Source organism: Kogia breviceps, chromosome 8, assembly GCF_026419965.1.
Source record: "Kogia breviceps isolate mKogBre1 chromosome 8, mKogBre1 haplotype 1, whole genome shotgun sequence".
NCBI classification, from domain to species: Eukaryota; Metazoa; Chordata; class Mammalia; order Artiodactyla; family Physeteridae; genus Kogia; species Kogia breviceps.
Genome location: NC_081317.1, coordinates 19,627,887 through 19,649,896, shown reverse-complemented (window position 1 = coordinate 19,649,896; position 22,010 = coordinate 19,627,887). Strand labels below are relative to the sequence as shown.

Below are 22,010 nucleotides of genomic sequence, written 5' to 3'. Positions count from 1 at the left end.
AGGAATGGGCACCCCAGATTGTCTCACCCACTCCCACCCCTAGGTACCTGGCCGTGCCATGCTCAGCCCAGTTTTCTCATCTGTCTCCCCCTCTCCCACCTCCGCCCGTCATGCCCAAGCCTCCAGCTGCAGGCCCCTCTGCCCTGCTGACTCAGCGCTGCCCCCTGGCTCTACCCTGCTGCCTTTGCTAAGCCCCCTCTTCCACGGCTCTCCCTCCGGACATGCAGGGGCTTTCTGTTGGAGGTGGGGCCTCCCCACCGCTACCTGTTTACCCTGCGGTGTGAGTCATCAGCGCTCTGGAAATGTTGAAGTCATGGAGGAGGGGAAGGAAGTGGGGGAAATAGGAGTGTAGGCAGGGAGCTTTTTATAGGCCCTTTGCAGAGCTGGCCTCCAGCTCACTGTTTCTTCAGGAACATGGCAATCAATGTGTTACATAGAACTCGGCTGGCTTGCTGACTGGTGGCGCCTGGGACATTGAGAGAGGTGAAAGCACTGGAAAAAAAAAAAAAAAACAAACAGGAGAAAATTATTTTCCTGTTCATAGATCTCAGGAAAATCAAATAAGTCTTAAGCGTTGAAAAAAAAAAAAAGAAAAATAAGAAAAGCAAAAGAAATCTCTTTTCTGCCCCTTTGGCTGGGGCAGGGTCTTAATATTTCGGGGGGCAGGGTTCTGATCAGCCCCTCTTCACTCCCACCCTACCCCCTGGCCCTCCCCTGGGATGATGGAGCCACCCCTTCATGTTCCATGATCATCCTGCCCAGAATCCCAGATTGTCCATGACCCAGCCTGGCCTCAGTCCCACGTACAACCACCTGGCTCCCTCTCCCCCCATGGTGGCACATTCTGGAACCCAGGCTCCTGCTCCAGGCCCCTGCTCCAGGCCCAGCTTTCTCCAAATCCATTGTCCTGATTTCTTAGGTGCCTTTGAAACTTTTTTTTTAAAACCATCTTACTCCTCCTTTGGACATTAAAAAAAAAAAAAAAAAAAAATGTTCCTTGGTTCCTAAAATTCTGGGATATTGTACAAGATTTTCCAAACTGGAAAAACCAAAGTCAGTTAAAAATTTTTTTTATTTAAAAAAAAATTCTGGCTTTTGTTCTACCAAGGAAGTTCTGCTGGATCATGGCCTTAGCTGCACTACATGAGTTCTCTAAGATTCTCCATTCTTCCTGGGTTTTTCTGTCCATTCCTCCAACTGCTCCCAGGGCTGTGAATGTTTTCTGAGTCCTGGGGCCAATGTACCAACATGGAAAGCTGGAAATGATGAGGGCTGTGTGACAGTTCCAGCTCCAAGGAGAAACATCTCCCGATCTGGTTCTGTAACAGCTCATTTACCAGGATGTGGCCGAATACAGGGAGGGACTAGAAGAGGGCTCCAACAGCCAGAATCGGTGTCACCAAGCCCATGCAGTGTGTCCTCTTAGAAAAGAAACACCCAGACCTAACTCGAGACCAGTTTACTCGCTGTTTACACATAGTCTTCACTAGCCAGGTGCTCCGGTTCCTCATGCTATAGCTGATTAAAAGCATCTAATTAGCAGTAGACCGAAGCAGATTGCTGGCATAGGAACTCCCACAGAAGGACGAAATGACAGCTCGCAGCCTGGTGGTGAAAAATACCAAGCAACAGATGCAAGCACTCAGAGCCCTCAGTGGTGCAGGGCCACTGTCCAGTCTGCACGCTCCTCTGTGTACATCAGTTGATGAGGAGGAGGTTGAAAGATCAAAGCACAGCTCCTTTGACCCTCAAGTGTCTGTTCTCCCGACAAGGAGAACGGTTTGGGCAGTTTAGTTTCTGTTAGTGGAATGTTCAGCCACCTGAGCAACCCCAGGCAGACCTGCACATAAGCTGGCTCTGTCCCCCCAGCGCCTACCTTCCCCACCCAGGGCAGGGCAGGGCTGGGAGCTGCCCTTTTCTCTAACAAGGCTGCTGCTGGGAAGATCGACTTTGGGAACAGCCTCAGCAGAGCTGTACCCTCCCCCGGTGGGTCTGGATGTCGGGGGAGACTTCCAGAACCCACCGTGGTCTCCATCGTAACCTTCTTTGCTGGTGTGTATTTAGGGTGAACAAGGGGTTCCGGGTGTGTCTGGAGATACCGGATTCCAAGGAGACAAGGTAATTGCAGCAGATTCGCCCCCTGCCCCCTATCCTGCCCTTCTCTGGCTCTGGCTTCCTTCCCAGGGCCTGTCAAGGGCCAGGACCCGCCTGTAGGATGGCTTCTTTTCACACAACCCTGTCTTCTCCATCCTCCGTCTACCCTCTCATTGTCTCTTCCCTGGACTTTACAATGGCCTCCTGACTTATTCCCAGGCCCCAGCCTCTTCCCTCCCAGTCTGCCTTCCTCACCGCCACAAAACTGCTCTGAGGGCCCAGCTCTGCTCTGTGTTCACAGCCCATCCATGGCTCCCCACTGCCCCCAGGAGTGGTGTCCTGGCTCCTTGCCCCGGCATCGGGACCCCCGGTGCACAGGACACCCTGACACTTCCCTGCCCCTCGCCCTTCCAGCCCCGTGCTCCAGCCCCACTGACCTGCCCACTGCACCTCAAGTTTGCACACGCTGCTGCCTAGCCGGACACACCCTCCGTCCCTCCTGTGCATGGCCCAGCCCCGCCGCAGAACCCCGCGTGGATGCCATTTTCTCTACCTGCTCAGGAAGCGGCCATTCTCTTCTCTGCCATTCTCATTCCCTGCCCATCACCTGCGGTAGCACATTTCTCCCCCGCTTGATGGCAGTTTGTGCTCAGCCCCCTGCCAGACAGCAGGGTCCCTAGGATAGGGCCCCAGGCTGGCCTGGAGGAGCTCAGCTTAGGGTCCTGCACAGCGTGGTGAACATTTATGACACGTCGGAGTGAGCAGCTGTCCTGACTGACTGAGGAACCCAGGCAGCCTGCCGAGGCCGGCTCCTCTTTGCCTGTGTCCGGCACCATGTGGCCACATCTGGACCTCACCCAGTCAGTCAACGAGACCCAGATGTTGGCCAGCTCTGCCTCTTCCTCTCCCCTCCCTCCTGGCTGACCTGTCCTGACCCAGCCTCAGTGTCTCCAGGTTGCGAGCCACGCAGGCCTGGCTGCCTCTCCAGCTGGGCCCCAGGCTCCAGACTTCCCCGGGCATTAAGGGCGCTTCAGTGCTTGCTTGGAGGCCCAGGGTCCCGGGTTCCAGGATGACCTGGTGAGGACAGGAGCTGCTGTTTCACCTCTGCATCCCCGGCTCCCAACCTATAGGGCTGCCAAGCTGGAACTTGCAAGCAGGGAAAAGGACTGGGGAGCTCAGCCTCCCCCTAAAAGTGGATGTTCTCCAAGCCTCAGGCCGGCAAGGATGACCAAGCAGCCGTTCATCTGGCCATTTCCGGTCCTTACTAACCCCAGTTTGCTCTGCATCTTTTTCAGGGGAGCCAGGGATTGCCAGGGTTCCCAGGCGCACGGGGGAAGCCAGGGCCTGTGGTAAGTACCTGCTGCTCTGAGATCCCTAACCTCTCACTCTCCAAATGGTCATGGAATGTGGCCAGAGATGCTTTCACATCCAGGATCTCCTTTCCTCTCGCAGCAGCTCTGGGAGGCGAATAGAGCAGAGCAGAAATGGAGATTCACCCATTTTACAGATGAGGACACTGAGGCCCAGAGGGGCAGGAGTACACCCAGCGTCATAGATAGGCATCAGTCACTGGCAGACCTCTGGTGAGAATCAGGGCTCCCAATGTCTCGTAAATAATAGTAACATCATTAATAATAGCAGTGGGTGTCATTTATTTATTGAATGTTACTGTGCACCAGATCCTTCCTGTGCTATACCTCTCTGAAGTCTGCCAACAACCCCAGGAGTTAGAGGCTTATTATTGCTCCCATTTTGCAGATGGGGAAAGTGAGGTTCCAAGGTGAAGTGACTTGCCCTGGATCCTGTGGCTAGCAAGTGTAGGAGATGGGGTTTGAACCGTAGCTCCTTGCAGTTATCTAGGCAGATTTTGCTCATATTCTCTTGAGTTTTCCAACCACCCCCAGCCGGGGGGCTAATACAGGGGATCCAGGGAAGGTAGACCCTCATTTAGCCCTGCCTCCTCCACACTCTCTTTTCTTCCATAGGGCAAAGTTGGAGACAAAGGATCCGTTGGGTTTCCTGGGCCCCCTGGACCCGAGGTATGCAATACCCTATTTCTCTGTGTCTGGCTGCTACTGGGACTGGGTGTTGTGCTTGGGAAACCAAGGCTCAGAGACAGGGAGAGACTTGCCTGAGGTCACACAGCAGATGAGAGATGGGGCTGAGAAGAGCAATTCCTTTTCTGCCTCTGTGCCTCCCGGCTTCCCTAGAGGCTCTCACAGGCAGTGGCGCAGAAACTGGCCTCAGACAGCCTCCCCAGCTTCGTAGCCGCCTTTACAGCTTCCAGAAACAAACATCAGGAAAACCCTCTGAGCTCTAGTGCCTCGACCCTTCACGGGAGCTCCCCACATTCTCTACCCCGAGGTTTGAGGCATCCAACCCCTCTGAGCCCCGGAACTTTTCTAACTGCCCACAGCCACCCTGGAGAAGTGCAGGGCTCACGGCTCACAGGGGTGGGGAGCAGGGGACAAGTGTAAAATTCTGGTGTTTGAATGGAGAAGGAGAAATAGTGAAGGATGGATAAAGCAATTAACATAACAACTCTAGTTGAGTCAGTAGAACCTGAGAGTTTCTGATACATGTGATATAAACGTTCATCAGCTGGCATTTATGTACAAAGGAACGAGGCGGCTAGTCGAGCCCCTTTTGCTCTCCCCCCACCCCACCCCAAACCCCAGTACGGGGACCAGCTCTGGAGAACAGGGTGGACAGTGCTAGGGCTCCTGTCTGTCTCAGGGGGTCTAGGTCAGCCCTAGCCGCCACCCCACCTCTACACACCTCCCTGGCCTGGGGCCCTGCACATTCATAAGGTCTCAGAGACAGAAGTCTGGTTCTGCCGGGTTCTCCAGATCCTTCCAAAGATCACTCCTGGTATCGCCTGGATGGATGAGAGAGTGTTTCCTGAAAGCTACAAGTTCTACTTTCCACTCTGTTGACTTTGGCCATGACACAGTGCTATCTTTAGACGAATGGACTTGGCCTCTCTTCCATGGACCTGTTTCCTTCCCCTAGTCACTGTGGAAAAAGACTTTTCTGAGAGTCCGGGTTTCCCAGCAGTCTGACCAGTGCGGGTGGAAAGCCTGCCGCCTCACATTTATTAGGCACCTCCTCATGCCAGGAGGCTGCGTAGTATCCTTGGGATGAGAACTGGTTGAATGGTCACCACAACCAGTGAGGGAGATATTGCTACCACCGTTTACAGATGAGGGAACTGAGTCGCAGAGCAGGCGAGTGACCTCCTCGGGGTCACCCTGCTACTTGTAGCAAAGAAGGTCTTTATTTGCTCTTTGGCTCCCTCCTGGGTCCCTGGACAGACAGGGGTGGGGTCTTCCTCCCCCATCTTTGTGTTCTGTTTGGTTTGGCTGACTCAGTATCCAGAAGATGGCTCGGGTCAGCTGAAGACAGAAGCTGATGAGCATGTCAGCGCCTTCCTGGGTCTTTGCTTCTTTTCTGCGACCGACCGTGGGCGCAGCTCCAGCTCCCTAGCCCCCGTGTGAATTAGCTCTTTCACTCATCAGTGGGTCCGATCTGTGTGAGTGCTAGAATTTGATCAGGATCCTGACCTTCGGGTTCTCCCGGGAGACAGGCCCACCCCAGGCAGACTTGTTTTGTTTTCCCAGGACACAGGACCCAAAACCCTTTGGAATGCAGATTTTTTTTTTTTTTTTTTGGCGGTACTCCGGGCCTCTCACTGCCGTGGCCTCTCCCGCTGCGGAGCACAGGCTCTGGACGTGCAGGCCCAGCGGCCATGGCTCACGGGCCCAGCCGCTCCGCAGCATGTGGGATCTTCCCGGCCCGGGGCACGAACCCGCGCCCCGTGCATCGGCAGGCGGACTCCCAACCACTGTGCCACCAGGGAAGCCCTGGAATGCAGATTTTTATTGAGTGCTTACCAAGTGCCAAATACTGAACTAAGCGCTGCACTCACCTTATTCTCTTTAAGCCTCAGAACAGCCCTGTTAGATGACTTTATGGTCGCCATTTTAGAGGTGAGGAAGCCGGGGCCCAGAGAGGCTTAGAAACCTGTCCGGGGTCACACAGTGAGTCGGGGCAGAATGGGACTTTGAGTCTCTCAATTTGAAGAAAAAGACATGGGGCTTTAGCTCCATGTGCGTTAGCTCCAAATTCAGGACCATTCTTGCCTTTGCTAATGAGAAGAGCGAGAGAATGCTTGAGCTGGAATTTAATGGGAGTTACCAAAAGCTCAAAAGAGGAAGAGGAAAAAGCCACTTACAAAGGCGAAGTGGGGGGGGGGGCATTCTGATCCCAGGGATTCATATAAGAAGGCTTTGGTTTCTGACTAGCAGAAAACTGAGGGAGTAGTGGGTCTGCCCTGAAAGCGAATGGGGTTCTAGGCTGAATTAACAGAGGTATTACGCCTAGAACAAAGAAGGGGATGTTCTTATACTGGCCTGTGCTGGTCAGTTCACACCCAGAGAAGCATGAGTGTCTCAGTGATCACCGACATTGGAAGCTGGGCGGTTGGAGGAAGCCAGACTGAGGGGCCCTGGGCCCCTGACTAGAAGCCGTCGAACCGACAGAGAAGAGCAGGCCTTTTCTGTTGGGGAAGGGAGGAGATTCTGCTCCGTGTCAGGAAGAAGCTTCCATTGTACGGTCATCCAGCTAGTAAATCTCAGTGGGAATTGCAGCTTCCGATATGAGCTGAGACTTAACTAGATCAGTCCTTTTCGAGCCTTTCGAAGTCACAACAAACCCAGAACATAGAGGATCCCTGCAGGAAAGGATGGCACTTCTCAGAGCAGAGGACGGCTGCCTCTGAGGCCCTGGCTGCCCCAGGCTTAGGACTCGGGAAAGTCTGGATTAGACGAACTTGTATGTGCTTGTTCCTGTGCTAAGACCTTCCTGCCTTGTCTTCCTTAATTTCCTCAGCACCTCTCTGAAGTGTAGGGGCTGATTCTGTGGTTGAGAACTGTGATAACTGACTGCCCAGCACCCCATCCCCTGCAGGATGAGAGGGAAAACCAGGTCGGTCCCCCTCTAAGACCTGTGGTCTTAGCATTTCCCTTCATAGTTCCCCCGGGTGACTTCTGCTCTCTGCTTCCGTTCAGGGATTTCCCGGAGACATTGGCCCCCCTGGGGACAACGGCCCAGAAGGCATGAAGGTGAGTCCCTGCCCAGGGGAGCACCAATTGATGAGAATGACAGCTCTGTGGAAACCATGGGCCTGCTTCCAAGCCAGCAGGAGTCTTGCCAGCCTGTGATGGAGATGGAGGTGCTGCCTCTGAGACCCCTTTTTGTTCCCTTCTCACCAGGGTAAGCCTGGAGCTCGAGGCCTGCCGGGACCCCGTGGGCAGCTGGGGCCAGAGGTGAGACCGTCTGGCCCTGCCCCCTGTGCATCCCTCCCAGCTCCCAGCCTGCTCTCTCCTGGGTCCTGGAGGCCTTAGATGAGGGCCAGGGCCCCTCAGTCACGAGACACAGGGCCCAGGGCCACCTCAGGCTTGCCCTCCAGCTCACCCTTTACAGCCCTGCCCCGGCCTGACTGGCAGGTCACTCCCACCACGGCAGCCCAGTTGCCCTGGGGTTTTCTGTCTCAGAGCCGCCCTGCTCCTTCGCACAGCAGCACAGTTTATTGGGGTATTGATATGGGAGGGAAGGAATCGTGAGCTCAAGTGAGGTCCTGAATCTCAGGGGAATAAAGACACTACGTCGGGTCCCATGGTTAATGGCAGGCAGCATTAGGATTCCAACCCAGGTCTGCTGCACCCAAAGCCCATGGCATAGACCCTATAACTTCTGGGCTCCCGGGGACTGCCTCCGGCCTCCCCAGAGAATGACAAGACTTGTGCAGCTAGTAAGTGACAGAGTGAAGATGTACTATTGACTCATTCATGATGAAGGAGATTGACAAGTTCTCTGGGCCTGTTGGAGCATCAGGCGGAGGGCTGTTGGATGCCTCACGGGCTGGCCCCAGGTTTTTCCCGTGCACAAGGCCCTCCACTGCACACCTTGGCCTCAGGCCACAGGTCCCCCGTGACACACAGCCCTGGGTGAGGGTGCAGGAGGCCCAGACTCACCACGACCACAGGCCGGCATCTGGCTGACATGGATCCCTTCTCAGGCTGGTTCTTTCACTGAGTAAATGGCAGAGCTCAGAATAGAGCCCGTATCTTTGAGCTGCCGTCTGGGCTCTACTCCCATAGCATATGATAGGGTTTGACTCTCCTGCCCAGCACTACCACCAGCCCGGGCTAACCACATTCACAGGGCACCTGGAGCCCCATTCACACAGAAGCCCCCATGTGGCCTGGCCTCTAGGCCTCTGCCCTGGGTGGGGCTAGGCAAGGGGCCCAGGTGCACCATTTCTAGGTCCAGGAGAGCTCACCTGTACACACCCCTTCCCCTCCTAGCAGGTCAAGTTCTCCAAGGCAACCGCTGGGCTAACTTTCTCCTTTTTGTTCCTCTCTCGTGTCTCCCGACTCTAGGGAGATGAGGGACCCATGGGGCCACCGGGGGCCCCTGGCTTGGAGGTGAGTGTTGCTGGCTCGGAGGTGGGATTTGTCAGTGCTGAGCCAGCTGTGTGCAGGTGGACAACATCTGGGTGGTGCTCTGGAGAGAAGTTGTCAGTGAGGGCCTTGGGCCCCCCCAGGGATGGAGCTAGGACAGACCCCAGAGGAGAGAGACAAGGGGCAGGAAACTGTTCTTGTGCACCTACTGTGTGCTGGTGCTTTGCACATCCATTTCCGTTCATTGGATTCTCCCGTGAGAGAGACAGTGCCTTTCTTAGTTTCACTCAAGGCCCTCAAGGCTTAAAGAGCGAAGGGCTTAGTCCAGTATCTCATAGCCAGGAAGCGAGGATGCCCTGCCTGGAAACTGACTCTGCATTCTCTCCACTGCTCCAAGTGGCCTTCCAGAGAGAAGGTGTATGTCCCGCCCCACCTTCAGTCGCGATTGCATAAATTGGCAGTTTGTGGATTTTTTTGGTCTCAGGACCTCTTTACGTTCTTAAAAATGATTGAAGGGGCTTCCCTGGTGGTGCAGCGGTTGAGAATCCACCTGCCGATGCAGGGGACGCGGGTTCGTGCCCTGGTCCAGGAAGATCCCACATGCCGCGGAGCAGCTGGGCCCGTGAGCCATGGCCACGGAGCCTGTGCGTCTGGAGCCTGTGCTCCGCAACAGGAGAGGCCACAACAGTGAGAGGCCCGCGTACCACAAAAAAAAAAAAAAAAAAAAAAAAAAGACTGAGGACCCAAAATGCTTTTCTTTGTGTGGGTTACATCGATATGAGTACTTAAAATTGAGAAACTTTGGATCATTTCATTCAAAATTAATAACAAACCCGTTTCATGTTAACAAAAATAATAGTTTTTTTTTTTTTTTAAAAGCTATATTTTCCAAAGCAAAATCATCTAATGAAAAGAGTGGCATTGTTTTACATATTTTGCAAATCTCTTGAACGTCTGGCTTAATAGGAGTCATTCTCCAGTCTGCCTCTGCGTTCCATCTGTGGATGATACCACGTGTCATGTAGCCTCTAGAAACCTCCACTTACATTCATGGAAATGAGTGACACGGGCAAAGGACAGTTTAATATTCTTATGAAAATATTTTTGACCTCCAGTGAAAGGGTCTCAGGGACCCCCAGAGGGCCCCGGACCACACTTTGAGCACCACAGGTGTAACCTCTCCATTTTCCCTGTGTCCTTTATCTTCTGTTCCAGTCCCTTCCTTTTCCTCACTCCTTGAAAGCAGGTTTCATCATCCCCATTCGCAAACAAGACCAGCCGGGGAAGGGGGACTTCCCAAGGTCACACAGCTGTAGACCCTCCCTGCATCCCCAAGGACAGTTGGCAGCCTAGAGACATAGGGGCTCTGCATCCCTGCCCCCTCCTGGCTTCTCTCACTCACCTCTCCCCGTTGCAGGGTCAACCCGGCAGAAAGGGGTTTCCTGGAAGGCCTGGCCCGGATGGCTTGAAGGTGAGGGGACCTGGAAGTGACTGGGCGGGGAGGAGAGAACGCCTGGGGAAGAGAGGAGAGAGGGGGGAGCCAACCTGTGAGGCCCTAGGGTGACCCCTGAATCCCTGGCCTGTTGTGAAAATGAGAGGAAATGGTCCCCGTTTATCACAAAGTATGTATGGCTAACGGAGAGGGAAAAATGGACAGAACCTCAGTGTCTCCCGGTGGGGCAGCGTTCAAATAATGGGGTACAACGCAGCCACCAAAGATGGCGTGCTGGAAGATTTTACGAGACGGGAAAATGCCCGTGCATTGCGGGGGGCGATGGCGGGGGTGTAGGAAGCAGGTCACATAGTGGAAGAGTGCCGGATGAGCCTGTGGCAGGGGCTGGTTACACTTGTTCCCGAAGGTTCAGAGCAAAGGCTGGAATGTGGACGGGGGTTATCTCTGGGGGGTGGGATTACAGGAGATTTCCATTGTCTTCTCTGGGCTTCTGTATATTCCCCATCGTGTACCATAAACATGCATTTCATTTATTAACAGTTTTTTTTAAGTTCTCAAAAAAGAACTGGCCCCAGTAGAAGGGTATGATCCTTAACACATGGGCAGCTTGATGCCTTTCCAGGCACTCCCTTTGAAGGCTGGATTTCCCCAGCCGTCCTGGGCAGGGATCACTGGGCCAAGTCTACAGCTGGGCAAGCGCACAGAGGGTGAGGGCAGAGCTGGGGGACCCAGGCTGTCCACGTCCCCTCCCCTCAGGGGAAATGGCCCCCGTGTCTGCGTCTGTCTGGCCCCTCTGGGGATCCCAAGTGTGAGGTCTCGGGGAGGAGTTGGGGTGGAGGCTGAGGCTCGAGCCGGGATCACTGAGCCACGTGCATTTGTAAACCAAACTCCTGGCTGGTCCAAGCTCACGTCCTGCCCTCTGAGGTGTCGGCCTTTCTGCCTCAGACACCAGCTGTCTTTCTGTAGTGGGAGCAGTGACATAGCCTGGGTGGATTTACCCCATGGGTCTGCTCACCCGCGTGGCTATGGCCGCAGAAGCAGCAGGAGCCGTCCCAGCAGCAGACGAGGCTGCGAATGGCCACCTGGTATGAGAGCTGGAAATAGCCTCGGAGACAAAGGAGAGTCTGATGTTCCTAATTTGTAGCTGGGGACGCTGAGCCCAGAGACGAGACCCAGCAAAGTCACTTGTGAGCTGGTGGCAGAGCTCTAAGATGGCAGGACACGAAGGGTCCTGGTGACAGAGCTCTGGTGGGTTAGATGCAGTACTCAGGCGCCCTGACGCCCAGTTCCCTGCTCATTCTGGGGTGGGGCAGCCTGGTGCAGTAGGAGCGGGGATTTCCATCAGTCAGACCGAAGTCCCAATTCTAGCCCTGCTTCCAGCTCACTGTGTGACCTCAAGAAGGTCACTTCACCGCTCTGAGCTTCGGTTTCTATCTCCACAAAATGGGTTGATGGAGGGCCCAGATGAGATACAGGTCTCGTGCCGAGTAATCTGCCCAGGGCCCCTCCGACGGAATGGTGACTGGGGTCATCCCTGGGGCCAGAGGATCTGTCCCAGTATCCCTTGACCCTGCCACTTGTTTGGAGTCTCCAAGGCCAGACTCTGGAGTTGAGTTCTCTGGTCCATCCCCACCGGTGGGGACTAAGGCCAGTCAACTGGGGTGTCCCCCAGGAGGCCTAGACTCCTGTCACCCACGCCAAGTGACCCTCCTCTGTTTCTCTGCAGGGAGAACCAGGCAATCCTGGACGGCCGGGGCCCGTGGGTGAGCAGGTGAGTCACCACTGTCTTGGAGCATATCGGCTCCCTTTACTGAGCGCGTACACTGTGGGAAGCACACACACGCACCTCCTTCACCCCCGTCCCAGCTGGTGAGGTAGGTTCGCTCAACTTCCCCTTTCATTGACACGGACAGACTCTGGCTCTGAGGGAGGTGAGGTCACTGAATGAGAAAGCCATGCATCTCAGTCACAGCGGCCACTCCCCACGGCCTGATTCTGCAGATGTTCTGGGGGCATTCGCCCAAAGACATTACGTGACTTTGCTCCCGGAACGTGCGAAGCGGAAGAGCCCTCCACGGTCGCTGTGCGTGCTCAATTTAATGGGGAAGCTGAAGACCAGAGAAGCAGAGCCACTTGCCAGGGACTCTTGGTCCAGGCATCCTTAAATTATAAAGAAGATGAAATTCAAACCAGTGGGCCTGGATAGTTGGGAAGTCAGGTCAGGGTCTGAAGAGGAGAGGAGGTGACAAGTGGTCGTGGAGAAGGAGGTCCAGGGCCCTCGGTGCCGGAGGCTGCTGGGTGGGTGGCTGGCCTCAGCCCCACCCCCCTCTGCAGCGCCGTGCCTCCTGAAAGCTTCACCTCTGGGCTTGTAGGCCGGGTTGGAAGGGAGCAGTCTTCTCCACTCCTTTAGAGGAGGACCCCACCTTCTGAACCCTGTGAGGAGCTGCCTCAGGCTGGAAGGAGCAACGATGCCGGGGGCCCAGAAGAATTTGTCTCCACCGAGAAACACCATCAATGGCGTGAGAGTCACACGCACGATGAGCTTCCTCACCAGGCCTGCAACATCTGTTGGGGGGAAGAAAGGAACTAAAGCAGGGGGAGGACTGGATTTTTGAAACCTTTCCAGTGTTATTCGAGTGCATTCTGTGGGAAGCCTGGGAGTTTGGAAGGGCGGCCGTGGCCTGGATGTATTTCCTTATTGGAAAAAAACAGGCAATACGTTCAGCAAATTTAATTTCATAGTTACGCTCATGGTAGGGCCCTCGGGAAATAGATACTCGGAATCCTAAGATGGCAGGACACGAAGGGTCCTTAGAAATCACTCTATCCTGGGGTCCTAACGTTTTTTGTGCCTTGGACCCCGTTGGCAGGCTGGTGAAGGCCATAGAGAACTTTTAAATGCATAAAATACAAAACAAAGGACTACAAAGGAAACCAATGATATTGAAATACAAATATGACAGTGCGTTAAAATGTGATCTCCTCAAAGATCTGTTTCTTTATTCTTGCATTAAATAACGAGATCTAACGGCGGGTCCAGTCATGACCTCAGTTTTGAAGTGGTGACAAGCCTTATTGATACATTTTGAACTCTCTGCAGCAGTGACGGTAATGTGACATGTAAATATCTGTGACCATTACAGTTGCTTACACTCATATTTGCTAAATTTCAACTAGGTTGGTGAAGATAAAAGTTGTAATTTTTCCCATTCAAGTTTATGGACCACCCCCGCCCCCCGCCTCCCGAAATCCATCCATGGAGCCTTACAGGGACGCTAGGTGAAGAACCCCTGGATCCTGGTCCATGTTGGCAGGCTGGGATTCATGGAGGAGAATGGGCTTGAAGTTAAGTAATTTGCCCGAGATCTCCCAGGCGGTAACATAACCGTCAGATCCCAAGTGGACACTCAGGCCTGCTGGATTCCCGTGACCTGCCCCGAAGAGTCTAGAAAACCCTTGACCTGAGCTCTTGCAGTTTTCCAACAGCTAGTGAGAGTGCAGCCAGCCTGCCGGGCCCTGTCCCAGGTGCTGGGTGCACAAAGATAATGACGAGGCATGAGCGTTGCCTTTAAGAAGCTCTGTCCAGGGGGAAACCAGGCCTCTAAACACCTAACCCTGAGATGTCTAGTCCAGCAGAGGACCCACGACTGTCTTGTTCCCAATTGCATCCCCAGCACCCAGGAGAGAGTCATAGGAGAGCAGGGGAGGGAGGGAGAAAAACCCCCATCGTTGACAACAGGTCTTTATCTGTAGACTGCATAAGGACCAGGCCAGCCTCCTCCCCGAGACCGGGGACTCAGATCCCGTCTGTGCCGTGCCCACTGCAGGTGACAATGTTACCTCCCCGCACATGCCCTCTTGCCAGCTGAGAAGAGCCAACTGTGCCCACAGCTGTCAGAGCTGCTTCTCCACCAGCCCCGCCAGGTGGAAGCCCTGGGCCTCGGGGGGGGGGGAGCTTCCCTGGACCAGCCTCAGTTCCACCCACGGGACAGGGTGCCAGGATGTTCCGGGACAGTGCCCCAGTGGGGACAGCGTGTCCTGGGATGGGGGCGGGGAATGGGCTGTATGGCCCTTACTCATTAGGATCCCATTTGGCTTCTTCAATGAAGTTTATGACCTGCCTGCCTTCCAGGACCCAACAACTCATAAATTTAAAGAAGCTACGAAATTTGTTTCTCTGGGCCAGTTGGGCAGGGGCTTCTTAACAGAGTAGTTTTTATTCCCTTTACTCAGCATCCTCTAAATGTTTGACGGCTCCCTTGTGGGGCGCTCAGGCCTCTGTCTTAACCCCGTGCCCTTTTAAAATAAATTAGAATAGGAAGGGAGGGATACTTGGTTATTTTCTGTAACTTATTATCCATGATCTCATACCTTGAACCTCACCCCTCTCACCTCATACTTCAACCCTGAAGGGACTGTGAACTCAGGGAACTAGGCCCCCACGTATGGTGACGGTGTTGGAGTGCCGGGCGGATCTGTGCCCTGCTCATGGCCCCACACGTGTCGGAGTAACTGACAGGTGCACGGGCTTTGGAGCCACACAGATCAGAGTTGAATCCTAGGCTGCAGCCACGAGACACACACAGTCCTGGTCTGAGCTGCCACTTTAAAACTGTCTCTGAGCCCCGCAGAGCTGACCCTTTGGAACTGGATGCTTTTTCTTCACTCTAGTTGCCTGGCAGGTGGGCCAGCTTCACTGCCTGAGTGTACAACTTCGGATCTGTTTCTGATCAGGTTCAAGGTCTCATTTCTTTCTGGATACAGTGTGGGGACAGGGAGCAGGTTTTATTGGGCAAATCCACTCATCCCTCAGTCTTCCTGAGTTCTCCCAGAAACTCTTGGCTACAAACCTGGGCTCTTCCAAAGCCACTTTTGCACCCCTGAACCACACCAGACCCCCGTCTGCTGGAATTTTCCTTAGCAGAGAAGAGAGTGGGGTCTGGGCTGGGAATTGCCTGCCTTCCTGGGTTACACCTCTAACTAAGCCCTTCACCTGTTCCTGGCGGCAGTGCAGCCACCTAGAAGAATTCTGGAACACAGAGGCCAGTTATCACCCAGTGGAGTTAAAAAGAGCAACAGGAACCACAGTGTGCGAGTGTGTGTGTGTGTGTGTGTGTGTGTGTGTGTGTGTGTGCGCGCGCTCTTTCAGAAAGGAGAGGAAGCCTTTCACAAGACAGTAAAAAGGCCTTCACTTCCCAGATTTCAATCAGGTCTTTTTGGCAAGGGCTGTTAGGGTGTTTCTATCCCCGCCAACAGGTTTGTTTCTCTCTTTGAAACGGCCCCAGAGCCCCGAAAGATGGGGACAGATTTCTCACAGGCAGGCCTCTTCCCAGCACTGCTGGAGGACCTTCCCCTGCCCCACCCCCCAACTCCCCTATCCCACCCCCTCCCCAAAGGTGGCTGCCTCCCAGCTTCTGGCGCGGGAAGAATGTGTGGCTCTCCCAGGGATGCTGGCAGCAGCCCTACAGCTTGGCTCCAAAATCAGAACCATCTGGTGGAGTGAAGGAAGTCAGGACAGTGCCCAGAGAGAGGGAACTCTCTCCTCGATGGCAGCCCCGCCGGGGGAGACGTCTCCAGTGGAAGAGAGATGTGGGCGAGTTGCCTTTGAAACTCAGCACATCTCTGAATTCACGTTGCTTCCTTCTTTCTCTTGCTTTTATACACATTTCTTATAGGGACTTCCGGGATTCATTGGTCTGGTCGGGGAGCCAGGAATCATGGGAGAAAAGGTAAGTCATGTTGGCGGGAATATCTAAGCAAACAGAGCTTGTGTTTTGAAATTTTTAAAAGGTGAAGGGGCCAGTTGCCCTGGGGGTGTCAGACCTCCCTCCCTGGCCTCTCCTCGCTTCCCTGGCCTTCCAGACCCTCAAAGAGCCATTGTTCCGTGTCCCAGCATCCCCTGGGGCTTCCGCCGTGCCCTCCTGCCAGCATCCTCAAACACAGTTAGATGTCTGTGTGACAGCCGTCTACGTGGTCTGGGCCGCTCACAGCTGCGCTCTGGCACTGCATGGGGCTGGCAACAGAAGGAGGCAAAGAGTCATCTTTCGAAAAAGGAGCCCAGTTCTTTAGCTTGCCTTGTTAATGCCAGCAGCTTTGTTTTACAGATCAGATAACCAAGGCTCCAATAGGGGAGGTGACTTGCTCAAGGTGACCCAGATAGGAAGTGGCAGAGCTGGGATTTGAACCACATTCAGTTTCCATGGCCACACTTTGCCCCATGTTGGCTTCCAGCCCATAGCTGCGGCTTCCCATTTCCCATGGGCCCTTGAGGGGAAGGCTTTTCTGATTCCCCAGGAAGGCGACCTACGGGAGTTGATATTATTCCCATTGGATAGATGGAAAGACTGAGGTCCTAATCTGGCCCCACCTAGCGTTCCCGGCTCATCCCGTGCCTCCCTCTTATCATTCTCCGTGTCCCAGACCTTCTGGTCACCTTCTCCTCCTCCTCCTTCTCTTTTTCCTCTTATTTTTAAAAATTTAACATTTTTTGAAGTAATTATATTCACAGGAAGTTGCAAAAAATAGCATAGAAAGGTCCTGTGTAACCTTCACCCTGTTGCCTCCGTGGTAACATCTTTGATAACTTCAGTGCAATATCAAAGGCATCTCTGGCCTTCTTTTGTTGCTCGAATGTTCCATGTCTCTCCTCACCTGCAAACCATTACCCATGCTGTTCCCTTGGCCAGGTACACTCTTCCCATCCCCCATCTTTGCCTAGATGACTCTCAGTTATCCTTCAGCATTCTGAGGGAAGCCTTCCCCGCCACACCCCTGCACTCGGGGGGTCAAATCCCCTAGTGAAACACCTTAGCACCAAGACCCACTCCCTCACTTCACTTACCCCAGTTTGCATCTGTTTTGGCGACTTGTGTCAGTCTCCTCGTAACACTCTGTCTCACTCCGTGTGAGCAATGTCTGTCTGTTTCTACCCACCATCGTGTCTTCAGGGTCTAGCATATCATGCCAGGCACATAGTAGATGCTCAAGAAATGTTTGTTGGCTGTGCGGATACAAGGAAGAGGGCTTCACACAAACAGAGCCAGGATCCAAACCCAGAGCCACTGCCTTCCGGCCATAACGCTGTCTGCTACACCTGCCATCTCTGCCCGATCTGTCTGGATTGGTCAAGAGAGACTAAGTTGCATCTCTGATCTCCAGCATCTCATCTGGCTTGGAGCAGAGGGTGGGGAGAATAAAAGAAATGCCTTATATTGACATCTCTGCCTTAGCAAGCCCAGCCCAGGGGATGCCAGGCCTAATGAGGACCACATAACGTGGGCCAGGATCAAAGGGGATGACGTGTTTAGCACATCCTTGATCTGGACCATCCCTGCCCAAGGGAAGCCCACCGTGTTGGCACACCGCAGTGGATGCTGAGGTCTCCTAGGACTTGCTGGGGTTCTTGGCTTCTGCTGACGGAAATCCCAGGACTCCCCCCCTCCCCCTGTCACGACCCTGGCTGACGTGGCTATAGACCTTGGACAAGTCCCTGCACCTATCTAGTCTCTGGAGTGCCCTCTGCCCCCTCCCCCCATAGAGCCACCCCACTTCCGTGACCTCCCTGAATTGCTGTCTCCATCACAGGGTGACCGGGGCATGATGGGACCCCCAGGCGCACCCGGACCCAAGGGGTCGATGGTAAGAGCAAGTCTGCATGCCCTCGCCCTCTCCTGTCACAGCCGCGGTGACAGCTCTGCTCTCCTCTGCCTGTGTCCGCGTACCCAAGGCGTTCACGATGACCGGCTCCTTTACCTTCCAGGAGGCCCTGGGCTGGGGCTGAGCCGCGGCCCAGGCAATACTGCAGGAGGAAGAGGCACCTTCTAGAGCTGATTCCTTCTTTTACATCTCTTTCTTGGTAGGGTCATCCTGGAACTCCAGGTGGCGTTGGGACCCCCGGAGAGCCTGGACCTGTGGTAAGCAAAGCCCTCATGTTCCCTGAGCTCAAACCCACTGTCGAGTCATGGTGAGGAGTCCAGTTCTCAAAGTCAGACAGACCGGGAATCCCAGCTCCCCGACTCCCCGGCTGTATTGTCAGGGCAGATCATTGAACTTCTCTGCACCTAAATTTTGCTCATATGAAAAATAGATGAAATAATCATGGTCACGATAGTGTGATTGCATGGGTGAAGCGAAACCAGGCAGCTAATGTTCATTACAAAGGGATGGTCATTGCAAGGGAGTATCATGGTCATTGGCACCTCTATTGCTTTGTTCATTCACTCAGTGTCAATACTGTGTCACATGTGCCACTCCCGGAGCTGCCATCGACAAGGCAGAAAGCTGTCCCTGCCCTTTAGGAGCTCGTATTCTGGTGTGGCGGAGAGAGAAGCCAGTAAATAAGAGAATGCAGGGAAGAAAGCAGGGAAGGAAATGGGAAATGAAGGGCCAAGGATACAGGGGTCCTGGGCTTCTCATGACGACTGAGGCACCAGGGATATTCCTGAGGATCCCAAGGCGGGGAGGTGGGAGAGGCGGGGGGCTGGGGGGAGGGTGTGGCCAGGAGCACCCAGATTCAGGGGATCTCACCCTGAGCATATGGAGCTTCTGGTCCCTCCACCTCTGCTGGTGGAGGGTGGAGGGGATTGGGGCAGGGCACTCACTTCGGCCAAGGCTGAGGCTCAAGGCTGGGAGCCCACTCAGGGGTGAGGGGATGGGGGGGTGGGCTTCAGGCAGGTGGGAAGGGTATGTTGGGGGGGCACCGGCACAGGCAGGATCCTGGGGCAAGCCTGGAGGGTGATGAGTTCAGGTGCCTTCACAGGCTAGACTGAGGGGCTCCCTGGGGTCTGAGGAAGGAGGGAACGGGAGCCTTCGATGGTTTGAACCCAAGGGAAGTGCGCCCACACCAGTTCTCTGAGCCACTTTTTGTTTTTTTTAATTTTATTTATTTTTGGCTGCGTTGGGTCTTCATTGCTGTGCGAGGGCTTTTCTCTAGTTGCAGCGAGCGGGGGCTACTCTTCATCACAGTGCATGGGCTTCCCATTGCGGTGGCTTCTCTTGTTGCAGAGCACAGGCCCTAGGCACATGGACTTCAGTAGTTGTGGCACGTGGGCTCAGTAGTTGTGGCTCACGGACTCTAGAGCACAGGCTCAGGAGTTGTGGCGCATGGGCTAAGCTGCTCCGCGGCATGTGAGATCTTCCCAGACCAGGGCTCGAACCCTTGTCCACTGCGTTGGCAGGCGGATTCTTAACCACTGCTCCACCAGGGAGGCCCTCTCTGAGCCACTTAGGGAAGCAAGGCCAACTCAGTTCCCAAACTTTTCTGTGCGCCTGCCATGTGCTGTGCCCATGCTCAGTCCTGGAGTTGCAAACATGATACAAAATAGATCCTGCTCTTAAGATTCTCACTGTCTAGTCCTCTCACTCGTTAACAGACTTTTACTGAGCACCTACTATGTGCCAGACAGTGCTAGGTGTCCAGAGTAGGGCCGAAGTCAGAGAACAAGGATGCTAGGGGTCTATCATCCAATTCTAGCTGTGCCCCTGGATCTCAGCCTCCCTGAGCCTCCCTCTAGGCTTTCTTCCTCCCGTGTCCAACCTCCTCCTCATTCCATTTCCTCAGTGCTTCCATCTGTTCAATGGTTTGGCTCCAACTTAGTGAAATCAAACGGTGAGCTGCCGTTTTCAGATCCCAAGGTTGCCATTGACCCTCCTCTGTTGCAGTGTGGGGCTGGGCCCTTGGATCTCTTGGGGCTCCTTTCGGACAGCCAGCTGCCCCCAGTGCCACTGGGGAAGCAGGATAGCATGGAGGTCCAGAAAGCCTCAGAATCAGACACATGTGAGTCAAATTCTGGCTCCCCCTTTACTAGCTGTGTGATTGTTGGCAACATTTATAGCATCTCTGAGCCTCAGTTTCCCCATCTGAGTCAGCATAATACCACCTTCATTATGAGATTGCTGTGAGAAATAAATGATACGGTGCATGACGTAATGCTTAGCAAACTGCCTGCATATACTAAGTGCTTAATGAATGGTAACAATAATAATTACTATCACTATTTGTTAGATATGATAATTACCACTATTATTAGTAAGACTGTTACTATGAAAGTGACATTTCTGATGATACCGTTCACGTCTGATTGGCATTTTCCACTTTTCCAATCACTTTAACATCCATGCTCTCCTACAGTCCACGGAGGTGAGCCAAGGTTATTATCTCCATTATTTGGAAGGGAACAGTCAGGTCCTGGGACCACCAGTTTCTGACCTCCTCTCCCTTTGAGAGAGCTGACAGCAACCCTTTACTGGGGACCTTCCAGGTCATTTCATCTTCCTAGCAACTCTAGGAGTCAGGGACTCTTTTTATACCCATTTTACAGATGATGAAACTGAGGCCCAAAGAGTTTAGGTCACTTGCCAAAGGTCACAGAATTAGTAGGTGGCAGAGTCAGGGTTTGAACCAAGTTCTCTGGTGGAACAGTGTGCTCTTTTAAGCACTCTACTCTACTGCCTCTGAGTTGAGACTTGGCTCCTGAAATTTCCCAGTGACGCATTGCATGCCTTCTGCAGTCTGAGATCCCTCTATAAAATGGTCCATTCTCACCCAGTCTTCATGTTCTCCCTCACCCGAGAGTCAGATCTGTCTTTTTAGGGGGCCAAGCCCGGGTCCACACCCTGCTTGCTCTGCTGACAAGGGATCAGGTTGGGACCCAGCACCTCACATCAGCCCTTTAGCAGTTGAAAGGTCTGTGCCCCCTGAGGCCCTGGGAAGAGAGAAATAGGAGCAGAAAGAGGAGTTTTTCCTGAGGCCCCAAACTGAGCTGGGCCTCTCCCTGGTATTCGGAGTTGGGGGATGAGGCCGTCTTTTCTTGTAAAAGGAGCACGCCCAGTCTGAGAATCCCACGGAGCTGGGAGGCTCCTGCAGCTGTTAGAGGGGTCCTTGGCCAGCCACGCGGCTAAGACGCAGCTTGACGTGTGTAGCTGGGGCTGGAACCTGGGGAGAGAAACCAGGCAGCGAGGCGGGCCGCTTCCTCTCTTCACCTTCTTTCTCTCCCTTCCTATCCTCTGTCCTCTTCAGTCCTTCCCTTAATCCCTGTCATTGGCCCGCCCTGGGCCAGGTGCTGGGAATTCAAAGAACAAAACCAGCCCTGTTTTTTCTTTCCCTCCCTCCCTGTCTCTTGTCATTCCTTCACCAAACCGAGATAACCCTGGCTAACCCTGGCGGCTGTCTTCCCTGGGCCAGGCCCTGCTCCCTTCTCTTTGCCTCCCCCAACCCCAACTTCTCCGCCCAGCCTCTCCCCCTCCTCCCCTCCCCCTCCACACATGCTTCCTGCCCCCCTCCCTCACTTCAGGACTCCCTGTTACCCTCCCTGGCTCTTTCTGCCCTGGTCAGAGCCTTCTGGATGCTTCCAGGTAATATTCAAGGTCAGGGTGGGGGACAGAACTTGGGACGCCATATTCTCCTTGCTGATGGAGAGAGAAAAGGGGAGGTGGGAGTTGGAGGAGATTTGGGTCAGGAATGTCCTCATAGCTTCTGGTTGTTGATTTTGAGATAAAGAAGGAAGTGGCTTATCCATCCAGGATGCCTTCTCCCTGCTGCCGGATTCCCAGGCGCTGACTCCTGCTCAAGGTGGCAGCATGTCCGCTGCTTCTCCTGGGGGACAGATCTTCCCACTAGGCCAAGTCCTTCCATCTGGAGCTGCTGGGCTCGGGAGTGGCCGCTCCTGAACAGTGCCTGTTTGAGGCTGCAGGCCTACTCTTCGGTGTTGTACTTGCTCCCTAAAATGGGGTTTCAACAGACTCTTTCTCCTCCCCACAGGGTCCTCCAGGATCTCGAGGCCCGCTGGGCATAAGGGGAGCAAAGGGACGCCGGGTAAGTGCGGCCCAGCCCCGGGGGGGCGGACACTGGCGGGGCCACCGGCTGGAGAGACCCCTCTTGGTCCTTGCCCTCCGCCCAGCCCTGAGATCTGTGACTTTCACGGCACCAGGCTCCTCCCAGGCCTGACTCTCCGTGTGGCACCCCCACCCATCATTCCCAGCCCATTTCTGAGCACCACGCC

At 54.2% G+C, this 22,010-nt stretch overlaps 1 protein-coding gene across 3 annotated transcripts in view; it reads left to right on the top strand.

The window, feature by feature from the left end:
- The window catches only part of COL27A1 (collagen type XXVII alpha 1 chain), a 144,575-nt gene that overhangs the window by 71,888 nt on the left and 50,677 nt on the right, over positions 1-22,010 (top strand). For all 3 annotated transcript variants that reach the window (XM_059071692.2, XM_067040897.1, XM_067040898.1), the window contains exons 17-28: positions 2,065-2,118; positions 3,390-3,443; positions 4,080-4,133; positions 7,164-7,217; positions 7,368-7,421; positions 8,538-8,582; positions 9,976-10,029; positions 11,738-11,782; positions 15,687-15,740; positions 17,596-17,649; positions 17,871-17,924; positions 21,770-21,823. In XM_059071692.2, coding sequence (XP_058927675.1) covers positions 2,065-2,118; positions 3,390-3,443; positions 4,080-4,133; positions 7,164-7,217; positions 7,368-7,421; positions 8,538-8,582; positions 9,976-10,029; positions 11,738-11,782; positions 15,687-15,740; positions 17,596-17,649; positions 17,871-17,924; positions 21,770-21,823 — 630 coding nt within the window. The remainder of the gene's footprint in view (positions 1-2,064; positions 2,119-3,389; positions 3,444-4,079; positions 4,134-7,163; positions 7,218-7,367; positions 7,422-8,537; positions 8,583-9,975; positions 10,030-11,737; positions 11,783-15,686; positions 15,741-17,595; positions 17,650-17,870; positions 17,925-21,769; positions 21,824-22,010) is intronic.